Here is an 18,798-nt window from a genome sequence, read left to right as displayed (position 1 = left end):
ATACAAGGGATTCCCAGTGAGGCCTTCTTTGTCTTCTCGCTCCAGCCTACATGAAGTTTCTAAAATTGGAAGAGGTGAAGCGCCAGAGTTTGCTTTGGGCAAGCATACAGGGGGAGCCCTTGTGATGCATATACCACTAGCGTGCTCCAAATATATTCGAAATTCTTAAAGGATTCAGATATCACATCCGCCATCTGTTCCATGGTAAGGGCTTGCAACAAGCATGAGTGCCACTGAGTTATGGACGCTGCGTCTTTCTGTCTCAAAGCCGCTGCCACTGCCACTGCAATTTTCGTTGCCTCTAGGCATAACCATAGGAAAGATCTGTCACTGACTGTCTGACATTTGAGGATTTCTGACTCTAGGAGTTACAGTGTTGAGCCCGGATCTGCAAGTATGGGGTAACCCTGGATAATTATTTACTTTTTAATAATTGTATTTGGAATTTATTTTTTTCATTTTCTTTAAATCATATATTTTATTTTATGTTTATAACCATGATTTTATTTTAATTTTATTTTTAGATTTTGTTAAAAAATATAAGGTTTGAAGTTAAGGTTTTTTAAAGTTTATATAATGTTTAATGGTTCACGTTCGTTATACTTGCATTTTTCATGATGTTACTTTGGTCTTCTATATTTTTGTTTTCAATTTTTCTTAAAAAACAAAGTATGTTAAGTTAATATTTGTGCCCACAATATTGTTTTGATGATAGTGTGTATACTAATATGTCTGATGGTGATATTATGCAATACAAACAGACAAACTGACATCACTTGACCTCTAATGTTGCATGACATCATGGCAAATAACATTACACAGCCTTTTGCTCTGATAGCATCACAAGAAGTTTGGTCAAATGGGTTTTGACCATGAAAAAAAAAATCACATATAAACTAAGCCTACTGTATGTTATGTGTAAAATAAAGCAGCAGATAACAGACAGGTATAAGAGTTGCAAAAGAGAGCAAGGTAGCAGTTGTAACTAATGGTGATCTAGGAACAACACAGCTGGTATAAGTGCTGTTACTGCTCTACAGAAATACTATCATTAGATGCACACCTTCTATGGGTCACTCCTCAGTTCCAAGAATCTTGCATCTTGAACATTAGTCCAGGAGCACCATCTTCCTCGGATGTACAAGCATATAATCAAGTGTCAGAATTGTGCGGACACGCTTGAACTCACCCCAAATAAAAAGGTATACTCTTTCTGAATAACAGGTTTTGTTATGACTTTATTTTTCTGTAATGTTCAATTTGTGGTAGGCATCAAGTCAGCAAGGGTGTAGTCGAACCATTAAATACAAGAGGTTCTCAGATGTTAACACCAAAGTGAATGATACCTTGAAGTCCTTCTTCCTGGTAGCTGATTAGATTGTGGTTAACTCTTTTCAGCCAATTTACTGAAGGCAAGGCAGGTCCAGACAGAATGGTTCTTCCTATGGTTGTTAGGGGATACTGTCATTGGATTACTATCTAGATATGTTGGTGTTGAGCTTAGCCCTTTCTGCAGGGTCATCCCACAAACATTTTGCTTTCACTCCTATTTTTTGCTGAATTTGTTTTTGTTGGCCTGTGTTGAACTTAGCCCTTTCTGCAGGGTCATCCCACAAACATTTTGCTTTCACTCCTATTTTTTTGCTGAATTTGTTTTTGTTGGCCTAAGGACTCTGTGCACTTTAACACTGCTAACCAGTGTGAAGGTGGTTGTTACTTCTCAACACATGAATGATAACATTGGCATATACCAAACTAGCATATTTAATTTGCTTGTAGGTTCCTAGTGCAGTGGCACTACCTGTACCCAAGGCCTGAAAATTAAATGCTAATAGTGGGCCTGCAGTGCTGATTGTGCTACCCACCTAAGCAGCACTTTAAAACAAGCCTCAGGCCTGCCATTGTAGCATGTATGTACAGTTTTAAACCATGAATTTGACCTGGCAAAATAAACCTTGTGCCAGGCACAAACATTCAATTTTAAAGCATACAAGTCACCCCTAGGGAAGGCCATGGTCAAAGAATGATGATGGATTAAACCCAGATCAGTTGACTGGAGGTGAGTGTTTGATTAGCTCAAACGCTCCGTCCATCATCCCTTTTGGTATCGCTTTGTTCGCCCTAAGTTGGCAGGGTATGCCCAGACATTGGTCCCTTGCTCACTTTGCCACTGGATTCAAGATATCCTGGCTGATGAGGGTTATGAACCCGAAACCGGTCCCAGGATGCTTGTTTCCGGTCCAGGGAAGACATGGCTTGGCAGTTCGGGCTGGACTGTTCCAATGAGGCACAGGGTCAGACTGATTTGCATATGGCTATGTCTGAACTGGGGTGGTGGAGTGAGCTAAAGAATGATGATGGATTAAACCCAGATCAGTTGACTGGGGGTGAGTGTTTGATTAGCTCAAATTCTCCGTCCATCATCCCCTTTGGTATCGCTTTGTTCGCCCTAAGTTGGTAGGGTATGCTCAGACATGGGTCCCTTGCTCGCTTTGCCACTGGATTCAAGATAGCCTGGCTGATGAGGGTTATCTTAATCTGGCTATAATAGCGATGTGTCCGCTCCCCGGGTCCTGCAGAACAGAGGAGCATCGTACCAAACAGAGAGATGGATGCTTCTCTGTTCCGCAGCACCCGGGGAGCGGGCACATCGCTATTATAGCCAGATTAAGAGTTCAACTGACGGATGCTACTCTTCTAATTATTCGATGACAGGAGGCTACAGCCTGTGGAGCTACTGACAGATTCATGGTTCGGACCTGCTCCCTTGCACATAGAGCGCAGACACACGCATACGGCGCAAGACAAAACCGCACGCTCCGTGCCTCCAGTAACGCCAAGGTTTTCCCGGCCTTGCCATCTCCTCTGCTTGCCTACCACTACCCTCACCTGGGCACCGGGCTGGGTCCCCTGTGAGTTCATTTTCTTCACTTTAATCACGGTTACACTGCTCTCCACACTAGGCAGTGCAGACCATTCTTCAGGTGTCCCTATACTCCTAGGTCCTGAAGAGACCCTACATTGCACACAGGGTCGAAACGCCGTCGGCAGTTAACAAAGGTGAACCATTACTCAGCACTTATCATTGCATAGAGTGGTGTTCAATACATTGTTCAATTTCCAATGGTCGCTTATATGTTTTAAAAGGAAACCTTGTACATATGTCACAAAATATGTCACCACCAGTTTAGGTTCCAACCGTTTTACACTGGGACACCTTTCACTACTGTTTAATTATTATTTGTTGTACATAAGTATTTCTACTTCTAAGCTCTATGTATATATTGTTGACTTTACCCACTTACTGTATAAACAATTCTACAAATTGAATGTATCCCTGGTGTATGTGGCTAGCTCTCTTTTTGACATCAATCCAATCCTGTACATTGTCATTGTGCATATTTTATTAGAAAAACCTTTATTAGTCCACAGGAGCCATTGATTCCTTACTAATTTACGTACCAAGGCTCCGTGTGAGTCAGGTTCCCTTGTTCTTTGTTCCCACACCTTGAATGCAGGCCCCTCTACTGCAGAGAGGTCCACGATACATGATACTATCTAATTTGTGTTTAACAAAACAACAAACTAAGGCAAAGAGTCATAGAAGACTATTAGGCAAACTCAGGGTGTTTGAATTACATTCTGTTACTGTGGTATCACATTAGTGGTCAGTTGAAAGAAAAATGCATTTGTTAGTGGGGACCCAACCCAGTAACCTTGATGGGCAATGATTCTACAAGTAGGAGAACTGGACAATTGTTCACTGGCTCATTATAGTACCCTTTTTCATTAGTTGTTTAGCCATTATCTCCCGTATCAGGACTGTACAGGTTTCTGAGTGTTTGCACGACTCAGCCACTTTCTCAACTTGTATTTGGTTTGACCCTCGCATGGGGCAGCGATCCCAAGTCTTGGAGAAAGAAAAAAGAACAAATAGTGCAGCCAGGGACGTCTGTGTAATGTCCACCCAATGATGATGGATGTGTCTCTTTGTATAGAGGTTATCTCTCAAACTGAATTTGTAGCAAAAAGAGTCAGCAAACACCTGAAAGGAAAGGTAACTCCTGGCACAGTGTATACCCTTGGAACACATTATATAGGTAAATCAGTTATAGAAAAACATATGGACAAGCAAACAGGATTTTGTGTGCCTACTGTGGGAAACGAAATGTTAAGGCAACAGAGAAATAAACTATGTAAAAGCCTAATATTGACTTATAAGTACTCAGTTGCCAAAACTACACCCCCTCTCCATGATTTCAAGATGATTGTTGAGCCCTGCAGGGCTGTTCGTAGGCAAGTGAAGATATGAGATAAATCTAATGAATGCTGTACAGTTGGGAACTAGCAGTAAGACAGTTAAACGTTGTGAGGCAACAAACAAAGGAACAGCCAGGGAAAGGGTACAGAATTGAGTGCAGGGGATGATGGTAAGAACAGGTCAGACCAGCTCAATATAGTCATGAACAATGGCAAAAAGGAAGGGGTTTATAACTCACTGGGGACATGAATGGTTGGAGATGAAGCATAGGTAAAGGGGACATTTCATATAGGAAGGTAAAAACAGAAAGACAATCATATCAGGTTGCAACAGCAGGTGTCTTCCAAGTTGGTGCATTAGCAGTGACTGGATGACACATGTGGTGGGGATCAGTAGAGTTTGGATTCACAGCAAATGAGTGGAGAAAATACCCACAGAAGTGGTGCTGTCCTCCTAGAGGCAGCCCTTCAGGAATCAAGATCGATTAAAAAGGTAAAGCATAGTCAGGCTTTGGAAACATGGCAACAGAGGTTCTCTTCTGGTCTCCAGAAAGAAAAAAACAGAGCTGGGCAGTATCACCTCCTGTCTAGAGGGATATGTGCTAAAACTGTCACTAGCGGGAAAAGGCAGGCTTTTCAATCCAATTTGTGTCTGAATATCAAACGCAGATCACTGCCTCTTCCTTTTAAGATGAACAAATTAACACAGGCCTTCTACTGGATGCCATGCATATCATTACAATGACATGCCTTAAGGAAAGCATTGTTAGTCCTACTCTTTCCCTATTGCTTCGCAGAAAGGACTCCACAACTCGGAACTGGAATACCTGGATAACCACCTCACCTTCCACTAGCCCACCAGACATTTGTGGTCTGCCTCCCTGGTCCTCACCATTGCGCCTCGTATCTATTGTACTCAAGCCAGAGGAAGCTCTTTCTCCCACCTCGCTGCCAAGGCCTGGAACGGCCTCCCTATCCACCCCCAAATTCCTACCTCCCTTGCCGAATTTAGGAGTGGCCTCAAGACCTGGATGTTCGAGTAGCCCCACCTCACGTAGCTCCTGGATACCCCTCAGGGTAATTAATGGGATATACAAATACTGATTGATTGCGTTATTGGAGTTGGAATAGTAAATTATACCAAACCAAAGTCTAGCGCTTTCCATAAGGCATGTCATTGCAACAATATGTGTGGAAAATGAATGTGTGGTAAAGATGTATTTATTGTAAAGAATGTTGAGAAATGGCATGTGTGGTAAAGGCATGTGCTGTTCCAACATACAACCAGATGGGTGTGCTCTGGGCTCAGTGGATTGGCAAGAGAGTGGAACTGATGTGTATGAATCCTTCTCCAGTACAGTGGGTAGACTCCTTAATGTCATCTAGCTCTGTCTGCAGTGGGACAAGGGGGCTTGAAGTCCTGGCATGATGGCTTTGTTGCTCAGGAAAAGATGAAGCTTAGGTTACACAGGTGGTGTAGATTGTTTATAGGTCTAAATGTAATTTAAAAAAAAAAAAACATTGTAAATAACAGAGACCATGAGCCACATGTCTGAAAGGGAGAGGTCTGCTGCTAAGTAAAAGCCAAGGCATTTATAGGTGTTTAAAATATTAAATCCACCTTTTCAGTTGAAATAAGGGCAGTGGAGCAGTATCAATTTTAGTTGCAGACGAAATAATTTGTTATGGATAACAGTAACTATCAATACACTACAAAGTGGTGCCGCATCAACGCGATTATGTAATACGACAGGCATTCTCACTGTTGGTTACACGTGGGACGTGAATTAATCAAGAATGATCTTTATGTGAATTCAAAGATGGGCTCTTGCAAGGCCCCTAGGAACCAGATCCAGTGTTCATCATTAGCAAATAGCACATCTGAGCCCTTCTTTGTTCTCTTTAACAGTCACTCTAAGTCTTCCTCATAACTGTCAATTGAAGCCTCAGCAACAGATTTCTGAGTACCGTTCACCACTATCTTCTTCCAAACAGGCAAGGTCTGATAGTTCTTGTAGTATATTCACTCTCTGCATAAGTTTATTTTTAAATGTAATTCTCAAACTATTCATTTGTGCTTATCAGAATGCCATAGTGATTCTTCCTTGCTCCTAGACACCACACAATCCAATGAAAATATTCTGTTTTGAAGGAAAGGTTTACTTACTTTAGTTTTTCTTCCAATCAAAAACACAATTCTTCATGCATTGTAACCACGATGCGTTCCACAACATTTAACACATTCCTTCAGCAATAGATAATCATGTCAAATCACCTAAGTAACTGGACAAAAATATGTTATGTAAGAATCTGAACTAACTGCCTGATTATGAGTTTTTCAGTGCAGGAGTGGGGTAGCTTGCCACCGCCCAGCTCATGCATCGCCAAACTTGACTGCCAGCCACCCGCAAGATTATGAGTTTTCTCGCATGGTGGGCGGTCCTTTTGCGTTCCCATTGTGGTGCTTTTTGAAAAAAGGCACCGCAATGGGAACGTCAAAGCAAGTATATGCATGGCATGGAGTGCAGGAACTGGAGGTGAATGCAGACAGGGGGAATGAGGCAGCAAGGGGCCCTGTAAGGTCCCCCTAGTCTCCTTATCGCCAGCAGTTTCATAGCATGAACCCCGACATGAGATCGCTGGCAGTGAGAAAACTCCTAATATGATTGGCGGGGCCGAAGTAACCCCCCATGCATATTGTGGCCTCACACTGCTGCGCCACTGCCAGGTGCTCACATGGTGGCCCAACTGCCGAAGTTGTAATTTGGCAGTCGGACTGCCGCGCCCCCTCGAGTCTGGCTGTCCTCGGCCCGTCAGACTCTTAATCAGGCCCAAAGTCACCTCAGCACAAGTAAAAATACAGCAGATGACAACAGTACAGAATGAGGCAGAAGGCTACCACTTTCAGGCACTCCTATCGCCCGCCAATATTAGCCTCTGATCCTATAGATTTACAGGAGGCCTGAGCAGGCAACTGACATAAGTGTAACTCCTGCAGTGAAACAGATAAAAACAATGCCTGGAGAAGACGGACAGAAATTAAAAACACTCAAATCCCCATGGAGGGCAAAACTAACTAGAAGTCAGTCTTACCACAGTACAGATGAAAGCAGGCCAGTGAGGGGAGGGGCATATAAGTATAGACATCTTCAGGACGTAAGCTCACTTTTTCTTCGCCTCTGTTTATAACGCAAATAGGATAGTTTGAGTGAAAGGCAACATGGCTGTCTGGAAAGTGTTGTGGATTTAATCTTTACGAAAGGCACTCTAGGGATCTGTGTTTGAGAAACAGGCTATCCTGATTTTTGACCTGGTGGAACGAAGCACAGTAAAAAAAGGAGCTATTTATTATCTGTCTGCCTCCACCTCAAAGCCCATCTGCCTTTTGCAACATTTTACATTCTTTTTCAAGTCCTGCACTATCACTCCCACAGGTCCGTCTGCAAGACAGTTTGGTGTTTTTAGGTCTCACCTGAGCCAGCGCATGCACTGGTCTGGCAAGACTTTTTGTGAGGGCTCAAAAAATGCTACCATGGCCAGCCTAGAGCTACAGTGCATGTGCGCGGGTGCGCGCTTAGGGGCAGAGGCTGGCAAACCTCGTCATGCTCATTAAGTGCCCGCGATCACTTTCACGGCGCCCCTTTGATGTTCTCGTTCAAAGAACATCAAACATCAAAGAACCTGTTGTTGTGGTAATGCTTTGCTGCACCCGTTTGACTTACAATGTGCTTTCTCTTTTCACAAACTCGATGTTTGTGTTCCTTTATTTTGAGATGCTTTTAGTATTACTGTTTTGTGACTGAAAGAACATTAAGGAAATGTTACTGTGAAACTGGACAACGTTCACAGTGTTTATTTCTGATCGCAGCGGCTGCTTCATGTCCGTTGCACCATTCAGGGAGTCCTTTCGTTGGTGCTTTCATGAGGACATGATGAGGAAGCTGGAAACTTTTGGCACATTCTCTTTAAAAGCACAGCATGTTGGCGACTGGTTAATCGATTAGACCTATGTAGCGCTTTAGATATCAAAGCGCTATGGTGGGTGCAGCAGTTACAACTCATGAAATATGGGGTGCAACTCACAAGGAGGGGGCAGGTTTGAGTGCACATTGGCTGCAATCGAACTCTTAAGATGATGGGCTGTGTGTATACATTATCAGCACTCATCAGTGATCTTGTTTGTTTTGTTGTTGTGTTAATGCTTTGCTGTGCCCGTTTGACTTACAACGTGCTTTCTCTTTCCACAAACTCGATGTTTGTGTTCCTTTATTTTGAGATGCTTTTAGTATTACTGTCACACACACAACCACAACCACACACACAACCACACAACCACACACACACAACCACACACAACCACACACACAACCACAACCATACACACACAACCACACCCAACCGCACACAAAAACACAACCACACACACACATCCACACACACATCCACACACACAACCACTCAAACAACCACACAAACAACCACACACACACAACCACACACACACAACCACACACACACACACAACCACACACCCACACAACCACACACACAGCCACACACACACACAACCACACACACAACCACACACACACAACCACACACACAACCACACACACAACCACACCCACACACAACCACACACACACACACACACAAAATGTGAGAAGTTGGCCTGGTATATGCTGGTCACTAGTTAAAGTGGACACCTTGCATCAGGACAATTCGACTCTTATGGTAGATAAGTTTAAGACAACCTTTTTAAGAAAGGTATCCTAGTGGTAGCTGTGGAGAGCAGCCTTCAGGCTAAGTCTTTAGAGGAATGTAAAGCAGCTTGTTTTACCTTATAATCTCTTGAATCACTAAATGAAAGGACACCACACAGGTATATATATATAAAATATATATGTATTTATTTCTAACACACTCTACTAATCTCTTTATGAGATTAGAAGTCAAGGACATATGCACAAATCAACATTTCACAACAAGTTAAGCACAAATATGGCTGGGGCCCTAGGGGCGTACCAGACCATATACTACTAAAAAAAAGGTTTAGGAATATTGACTTGAGAAGAGACAAGGCCTAGGGCCTTCAGAAGCGCTGGGGCCTCACTAATCCACCCAAGGCAGGTTAGTAAAGGACGCATGCAGTGTGAGAACACAGGCGTGGATCCCAATAGACTCCAATAGAGCAAGTCGCGGCTGGAATTTTAAAGCTTTAGGATACTTTGGAAGAGTCTACAAGCAAGTCACTTACAGGGTAAGTAGTTCTAGAGCCACAGGAGCACTGTAGTGCTGGAGTTACATCACCCAGGGAAGCCGGGTGCATAGGTGTCTTTTGGTGTCGGGTCGCGGCGTCGTTTTCAATGGGAGCCAAAGAAGACTTGCTGCTTGTGAAGACAGGAAAAGTGTCCGGTGGAATCCAAGGCTGGATTCAGAAGAAAGAAGACCTGAAAGCAGAGGAGACAGTGTTCAAAGTCACTTGCCAGTGACCCGGGCCAGGAAGCTGGATGCCCACAGTAGTCGGGTGATTTCAGGTGATCACGGGTGTCTTGACTCTTCAGCCACAAGGTCCAGGATGTGTCGACGATGACCAGGAGCTGGATTCGGTGTGTCCCACAAATTGTGCAGTTTACTGAGGTGTCGGCAACTGGATTGGACCCAACAAGCCTTGGCAACAGCAAGCCTTGTGGAAAGTGAAGAAAGTCAGAGGTGCGGACCAGCAAGGACTGAGGGACTCACCCAGCAAGGATAAGTCAGGGCAGGCCTGGAGCAACCAGGGGAGCCCTTTGGTTCTGTTGAACAATCTTCTGGGGACCCACAAGCCAACCGGCAAGGGATCGTGAAGACACCTCAGGAGGATTCACTCACCAGGAGCCCACTGTCACTTTGGACAAGGTAGGCCTCTGATCTTCAGAGGAAAACCTGCTGGAGGCTTGGACAATACGTGGTCCAAAGCACAAGTTCGCAGAACGTCGTGAAGGGGTTGCACTTGACAATAGTGCACAGGTATTGCTGTTCTTCGTCACTCGTGGGGTCTACTTGCCTCAGCTTCGATGGGGACTCATGATGGCCTTGGAGAAGTCAGAAAATCCACTTCCAGGGCTGCAGAGACTTCGGACTCCCGCGGGAGCAGGAAAGTTTGCGACCATTGATGCAAAGTTTGGTGCCTGCCTAGCAGGGGAATCACTCCAAGGGAGATTCTTCAGTCTTCCAAAGGTAGTGGAACGTCGAAGGTCCAGGATTCTTCTTCAGAGCGTCATCCAGAGATATCTAGTTTGCAATGGCAAGGGTTCCCTAACTTATACTACAAGGAAGGGAGGGACTAGCTCTATGACCACTCCTATGGGAGGGTCAGGGGAGTGGGTGGCTACACCCACTTCCCTTTGTCCAGTTTCACACCAGAGCAGGGGCTGGTAGCCCCTGAACCGGTTTGAGCTGGCATATGCACAGAGGAGCCTACTGCTCCCCCAGTGCAGGACTTCAAAGCACTCTAGGAGTGCACCCACCCAGCCCCAATACACTAAATCCTGTCTGGAAGGTGGTTACACCTCCCTGTGACAGGATGCCTATTGTTGGGCCTCCTCCACTGCGAGTTTCGGTCAGCCCAGTGTCTGTGCTGGTGGCATCCATTTTGTGATGCCAGGGCTCTTCAGGATTCTACCGTGTTTCCACAGTGGGTACATGTCTATCCCTCTAGAAGGGTGGGATCATACTCCCACACCAGTTACTGGTGTGGGGGTATGATTCCAAAGCGGTTGACACCAAACACGAAAGCACTTAAGAGTATATGGTTTAACCACATCCACAAACAGCCACAGAGAATGAACTCTGAGAGCTGCAGAGGGGCCCTGCTCAGGCGGAGGCACCCCCTCACATGGAAACCAAGCACCCTGCCCTCAGGGGTGACTAACACTACCTCACCCAGGCTGCAGTAGCAGGCCTGTGGTGTCAGATTTAGTCTGTTTCCCAGGGGTGGCATAATACATGCTTCAGCCCCTGGTAGGCCTGTGAAGTACCTATGCCCTTGGTACCTAAGGTACCATATACTAGGGGCTCATAAGGTACCACAGTATCCAATCACTAGTGCATCTAATATGCACTCCAAGTCGTTTAGGGAGACCAGAGAGGCTGGGGCCCTGATTAGCAGGGTCCCAGCCAGACTATAGCCAGAAACCAGTGTAAACATCAGAAAAAAAGTGCGCGCAACATAAGTGCAGATCCTACTCTCTTACACACAACCACACCCACAACCACACACACACACACACACAACCACACCCAACCGCACACAACCGCGCACACACACAACCACATTCACACATACCCCCACAACTGCACCCACACCCACAACCACTCACACAAAACCACACACACAACCACACACACAACCACACACACAACCACACACACAACCACACACACAACCACACACACAACCACACCAAGCATTGGCATAGCCAATAGGTCTTGCCTTTGGGACCTTATAAGTGTTTAGCCACACAACAGTTGATGTGGTTGCACCAAAGATATTGTGCTGCATAACTAAATACTTAGAAGGTCCCAAAAACGAGACCTATTAGCTATGCCTATCTTTGTTTGTTTTCCATTGTCTTTTGCATTTCTTTTTAGTAGTTTGTGGGTTTTTAAACTACGTTCTCAGGTTACTGTAATGCTGGGCCAACAATTTTCACTCATATATTCTGCCTTAGATGTATCTGCTGAGGGATTACAGGGGGTGCAGGCATGTAAATTTGCTCTTAGATAGGAATAAATCTACATTCAGAAATGGTGAATAGCAAAAAAGTGAAACTAACACCGAGCTTCTAGAATAGATTTACGTGGGTAAATTCAGGTTTCTGAGCCTTTAGTTCGGATTGTTGACTTGTGATATTGGATTTTTATTTTAATGAAAATGTAAGTCCTATAAAGTTGCATATCTTAATATTCTTACCAGAGCGTGTATTTATTTGGAGAAACTTTAATAATGGTGCTAAAGTTTGCACAACCCGACGTTTGATTCGATATCGTAAAGTGTCCAGTTTTGATGTTTTGCATATGCTGCTTCCGACTTTGACTAAAACAACTTTGAAGATTTAGATCGAAGAGCACGTTGGTTTAATCAGCTTGTACACATTCATATAAAAGGCTCGTACTCTCAAGCCAGTAGTACACATTTGATTTGATTGGTTCATAATAGATGACAGGATAGTTAGTCTGGAAATAGACCTCAATTGCTTAATAATTGACTTGTACAACATCTACAACTAATATCAAACATGTATTGAGTCATTACAAAAATGTGCTCAGTCTATTTTTAATAAGTGGTTTTCGTTAAACAATTTAATGAAGGTTAGAGACGATTGCACTACACGTGTTATTTACAAAATACTTACCAGTGATGGACTTAATTGTTTCACTTGAAGCCGTCTGTCCAACCAGATCATACTGTACTAAACTAGAAGACTCCTTAGGGACTTCTACGGATTTTTCAGGTCCTTTTGTCCAGGTGTATACCATCTCGGTCTTTGGATAAGCATCTAAGAGACACAAATAGGACTAATGAGCAATATGTGCCTTGAACCATACGTGTAGTGTTTGAAATTTGTACATTGATAGTGAAATTATGGATTAATGCGACTTGTTGTTTGCCAAGAGAATGTCCTGGGCAAAGCTGCAGTTCACCTGCTTAAATTTGGTAGCATGACAGTAATCAGACCTATACAATTTTTTTTATTTATTTGAAAAGATTTATATAGCGCTGGCGAGACCCGGAGGTATCAGAGCACTTTACATGATGTAGGACATTGTTTCAGGACATTGTTACCTAGTTACATCAGTTCCTGGAGCGTTGCATAACATAGAAAGGGAGACAGTATAACATAGTTACATGAATTACTAAAGCATAGCATGACACAGAAAAAAACGGCAAGGGGGAAAGTACTTCAGGGAACGCACAAAAGGTCAGACCGTAAAAGGGGAGGCAGACAATGCATCACGGAGGGAGGAGGCGGGGGAGGGGGAAAAAAAACAAAGGGGGTGACGAGGAAAACAATGTCCGATTTCCGGCTGGGTAGGAGACGGCCGAGGAGTGAACCAGAGCCAAACTCCTCTATAGCTGCATAGGACAGCTCCACCGGGCATCGGCCAAGGTTGCTTGGGCACTGTGGTACATACAGACAGTTAAGGTTTCCACCTAGGGAATAGACAATAAATCATGGAGGGAGGAGGCGGGGGAGGCAAAAGAGACACAACGGGGAGACAAGAAAAACAATGTCCGATTTCCGGTTGGGTAGGAGATGGCCGGGGGATGAACCAGAGCCAAACTCCTCTATAGCTGCATAGGACAGCTCCACCGGGCATCGGCCAAGGTTGCTTGGGCACTGTGGTACATACAGACAGTTAAGGATTCCACCTAGGGGGCAGACAATAAATCATGGAGGGAGGAGGCGGGGAGGGAAAAGAGACACAACAGGGAGATGAGGAAAACAATGTCCGATTTCCGCCTGGGTAGGAGACGGCCGAGGGATGAACCAGAGCCAAACTCCTTTATAGCTGCATAGGACAGCTCCACCGGGTATCGGCCAAGGTTGCTCGGGCACTGCGGTAAGTACAGACAGTTATGGTCTCTGCTTGGGGGGCATCTTCAAAAGTTCCATCGAAAGCACCCATCACGGTGTATGGTGCTACGATCCCAGTGATAGTGGGAACACTCCCAATCCTCTACTGAGTGTATCTCCTTGCCGCTGTGGTCACTCTCAGAGAGGTCTCTAAATCCCCGGAGAGAAAATGCTGGATCCCTCACCAACAAGGGGAGAAAAAGTGCTTTTGTGGAAGGCCCACTCATGGCGGCCGTCTTAGGGACAGTCAGGTTGGTAAGAAAGACCCTCACTGCTGTAGGGGGAATTGATAGTTGGGTCGCTGGTTCAGTTGCCAGGGGAATCTGCTGCCCCAATACAGCAAATGTTGGTGGTAATGATATGATATTGCAGGTAAAGTACAACATTAACATAGGCTGGGGACCATTTTGTTTATAGCTCCTTCGGTTGCTGCTACACTCATGGACTCAAGTGAGTGAGTGAGCAGTTATATCGGGTCAAAGGGCCACAGATTGAAGAGAGCACTGTCAAACTTTGGGTTAAGCATTAAATAGGAAACAAATATTGTGGTGAGATGTGGGTGGATGAGGGTCGAGGGATATTGCAGACACCATTTTATAGTCAGGCAGGTACAGGCAGTGTCTCGGGAGCGATCGCTGTCAAGGGCGAATGCAGCGCAGATACAGTTAGAACATAAAGCCCGTGTTCTGAGCAGTTCATTAGTGTAGGCCAATATCCATTGATCCGCCCTCTCTACCTGCGTGACAGTTAATTATTCAGTGTGTGCCTTGCTGGGGGATTGCGCCTCCACATGTGTTTCCAGCCCCTGGCCAGCCGGCAGTTACAATCCACAGGTACACTCAGTCTCAGCAGAATCCCTGTGGCCACCGCCAGCATGGCGGAGGCCTCCCAATGCTCTCGATGGTGCCCGGGGCCCTCTCCCTCAGCGGGCAAGGCCCCAGCTCACCTCCATGCGTCTACAATTCAGAGAGCCAGCCAGCCGGTGCCACCGGGGGAAAAGCAGTTCGGGCGCGGGCGCCCCGCATGGCCCGGACCTCCGCTCCCGCAACAGGGAACCAGCTCCGATTCTTCCCCCGGGGTCCCCGCACAGCAGCCGCTGCACAGTACCTCAGTGACCACACAGATCTCTGCGGTCAGGCCTCAGGAGACGGCCACACCTAGAACTCTGTCGCCATCTTTGTCAGAGCCAGGTCACCCCAGCAAGGGCCCGCGCTTCGCAGCCTCACAATCCCTCGCTTCAGAGCCTCCACATGTGCCCCAGCCTGCAATCCTGTAATGCTGTGCCGACGTGGACTCCACTACAGCTGCAGATGAGGGATTCACAACAGACTGCTCACCTGCACAATGTTCTAACACACGATGGTGGGCTCCTTCCTCCTCTCGGAGGCAGATCGGCCCAGGGAATTCAGTCCAGCAGGGAGAGTAAGGAGCCACCAGTTACCCTGTAGTCAACCCCACCGGGTTGACGGTCACCGGGACCGCAAATGTTTACGGGATCGGCCTCCCGCTCCCTTGTCAGGTTAGGGAAAATCTGCTCCCCTATTTCAAACAAGATGGTGGTCTCCCTCCTCCGTTCGGAGCAGATCGGTCCCGAACACGGACTGGGAGAGGGAGCAAGGATCCATCCATGACCCAGCAGTCAACCCCTGCGGGCTGAATGGTCACTGGGACTGCAGATGCGGATGGGGTCAGCCTCTGGCTCACACCCTGAGCTCGGTTTAACTCGTGGTCAGAACGGGCATTGTGAAGGACGCCAGTCATGAAGAAGGACAGTCCGGGAGCAAGGAAGTGGGTGCTGCTCCCTCAAGCTTCTCCGAGGGTTCTGGAGAGTAACCCTGGGTGTAGTACTACGCTACGCTCGCGGAGGGTGCGTAGTTTTCGCTACTATGCACTACGCGAATTGCACGTAGCACAGTGCAAAAACTCGTAGCATAGCTGTCATTTTTTGCTTGCTCGCAGTTCTCAACGTCAAGTTGGCGACCGCGAGCGAGCAAAATCAACATCCCGGTGAGACTTTTTCCTTGTTCGCGATCAGCAACATCAAGTTGCTGATCACGAGCGTGGAAAATAAACCTCCAAGCGAGATTCTCAACGCGGGGAGGTCAGGTTTCTCATTGCGAGTGGTGCGTATGCTCGCGACCTCTCGGGATGAGAAACTACCAGTCCGCGTTGAGAAAGCTGCCACTCGAGTACAAATCTACTCTAGCGGCAGAAAACGACCGCTTGCACTGTGCAAAATGCCGTTTGCATTGATTGCACAGTGCGGAAAAGCATCCGGTCCTGTGCAATCAGTGCGAACAGCATTTCCCTACCGCACTACGCAGTTCGCGTAACTACGCCCAAGGTTACTGGAGAGGTAAGTTGAGTTGGTGTCACTGCGGTAGGGCATCGTAGGCCAGTTTTGCAGGGATTTTCACGAAAAGGTGATCCCAAACCCGGAAGCCTCTTCCATGTGCGACTTCCGACGTCCATTTTGCCACTCCTTTTTACAATCTTTAGACAAAAAGCCTATTTCTTCTCCACTGCATTGCTTCAGATGATAACTGATGCTGGGTGATCAGATTTTGAACAACAAAAACCTGAACATTCCACATACATGGAAGTGGGACCAGCGAGGGCCACCATAAACGAAGGGGGGCGGGGTCGTGCAGGGGTGAAAATACAATACTAAAAATAAGCGTACCTTTTGCAGCTAGCTGCCTCCGGCGTCACGTCTTGTCGTGCCACCTCTCCTCTTCCTGCCTTGTCCCAGCAGCCCCTGGGACAGACTACCTGTCTGATCCCCATGCTGCTCTGGGATAGGCCTGAGCAGGCAGGAAAGACCAGGAAGTCTGTGGGGTTTCTCTAGCCAAACTGCTCAATGCAGCTAGGCTTGAGAAAACCTAAGTGCGCTTGTGTGTTTTGGTCGGGCTGAGAGAGCCGCCCAAACCCACATAAGCACTTAGAAAGTGGAGTGTATTAGCACTCCTCCTCCCCCCTCCCATGTCTCACCCCCACCCCTCCCAACACTGCTGGCTAAGAGCCTGCAAATGTAAAATAAAACGATGCAAGAACAGTTTTATTTTACATTTCCTGGCTCTGAGCCAGGCCATTGAGGCAGAGCCTACACTTTAGCATGGACAGTGGACAACCTTATTGATAAAACAGACAGCGAAGAACTAAGGGAAATTAAATGAAACTTTGCACACAGTATCATTTAATAAGGCATGCTAAGTAACCCCACTCTGAAATACACAATAACCTGTCTCCCTCTGTGTTCAATCAACTCTATTGGTAAAGCAGGACAAGTGCTAAATGTGCTGATATTTTCCAGGAGAGATGGTGAAAAACTGGGACAATCCCTGACACCCGGTCTCCCAGAACTGATGGAATGTGTTAACAGCTATATAAATCCACAATTTACTTTTTAAATGACACCATTTTACTAAGTATAAAGAGTAATACTGAGCAATACCTAATTTGCAAAAACAGAGGTCTTCATGATTTCAAGTCACACAGTGTGATATTTTAGTATAGATGCTGCCCCACCAGATTAAAAGTTGTACTGGGTGTAAATCTACGCTAAGATTCTGTGTACAAATTCCACCTGCAACTGTTTGTGGATACATGGCTGACTCTGTATAGGCTTGCGGGTATGGGTCTGGTAATTGTGGGTGTGGCTCGTTATTCCTCACTGGGGTTGGAATAGCACATATAACAGTGCAGAGAGGGAATTAGTGGCCAGGACGTGGGAATCCGGCCTTGGCAATTCAACCTCCATGTCCCTAAACTGTGATTTCCATAATCATGACATTGTATTTAGAATGCTGAATGTCTTGGTGCGAGAAAATGGCCTGTTTTGCATTGTCACTCACATTTTTTGCTGAATTTATTGCAGGATTTTAGACTCTGCATACTGTGACACTCATGTCCAGTGCCCAGTTGATATGTCCTGACACCTAAAACATGTAGACATTGGATAATGCCTGATCCGAATGTTTAACTCTTCGTTAAGGCCATAGCATATGGTGTAGAAACTACTTTAATGGGATGGAATGTTAAATGTGACAACTGACCTGCGGAATCTATTGTGCCAACCACTAGTGTGACAAGGAAAACATTTATTCAGATCTAACAATGTAGCCTGACTGCTGCAGTTTAAATTTGCAGCCAAAACTGTCAAAATAATTTTTAATACAGGAAAAAAACTCCCCTTCAAACATTAATAAGTCATCCATATACCCAAAAACGATTTTGTTGTCACTGTGGAAGCCTCTTCATGTCCTGTGAGGGAAACTGTTGTAAAGATTATAATAATAGCTCTGCTATCTTGCGTTTGGTACAATCTAGAGAAATATTTCAAGCACTACTTTTACTATTTATTAAACAAACAAATTCAATGGTAAAGTTAGATACTTACTATTTAGAAAAAGTAACTTCCAGAATGTTACCTTTTCCCTGCTTGAAGCTTTGGGAAGTTAATTTGCATTACCCGGCCAGCAGTTGCCCTGTCAATGGTTGACATTAATTTGGTATGAAAACTGATCCTCAAGCAAAGAGAATGGCTTAGACCTTGTGACAGGATAGGTTTGATGTGGAAATTATGGTGCATATCAACTCAGAAAATGCAGCTGCGGAGAACTGCAATAACCCTAAAATGTTAAGGTGAAGATGGCCCATTCAAAGTTTAGTGTGAGGGGAGCCCTGAGGAAGGGGAAGTCTTTGTTCTTTATCCCCAAGGTAGCCAGTTGGCCATTAGCTTAGTGAGAGGGGGATTGGTCTCAGAACCAGTTTGGTGCAGCTTAGAAGGAGGTGATGGCCCATTTCAATAAACACATCCCTGACTGGCACACTAGCACCCTTCAAAGACAGAAGGCCTCTTGGATTTGTGTCATCTTGGATTTGCCTTAACTATACCCCCTGGGTTAGTTTGCAATAA

The 18,798-nt window shown here is 45.6% G+C and overlaps 1 protein-coding gene across 3 annotated transcripts in view; it reads right to left on the bottom strand.

Annotated features, from left to right (window-relative positions):
* GABRA4 (gamma-aminobutyric acid type A receptor subunit alpha4) overlaps positions 1–18,798 on the bottom strand; it is a 387,346-nt gene that overhangs the window by 200,828 nt on the left and 167,720 nt on the right. For all 3 annotated transcript variants that reach the window (XM_085643308.1, XM_085643309.1, XM_085643310.1), the window contains one exon: positions 12,657–12,800. In XM_085643308.1, coding sequence (XP_085499434.1) covers positions 12,657–12,800 — 144 coding nt within the window. The remainder of the gene's footprint in view (positions 1–12,656; positions 12,801–18,798) is intronic.

This window comes from Triturus cristatus, chromosome 2_2 (assembly GCF_964204655.1).
Source record: "Triturus cristatus chromosome 2_2, aTriCri1.1, whole genome shotgun sequence".
Lineage (NCBI taxonomy): Eukaryota > Metazoa > Chordata > Amphibia > Caudata > Salamandridae > Triturus > Triturus cristatus.
This window is presented reverse-complemented; position numbering and strand designations above follow the sequence as displayed.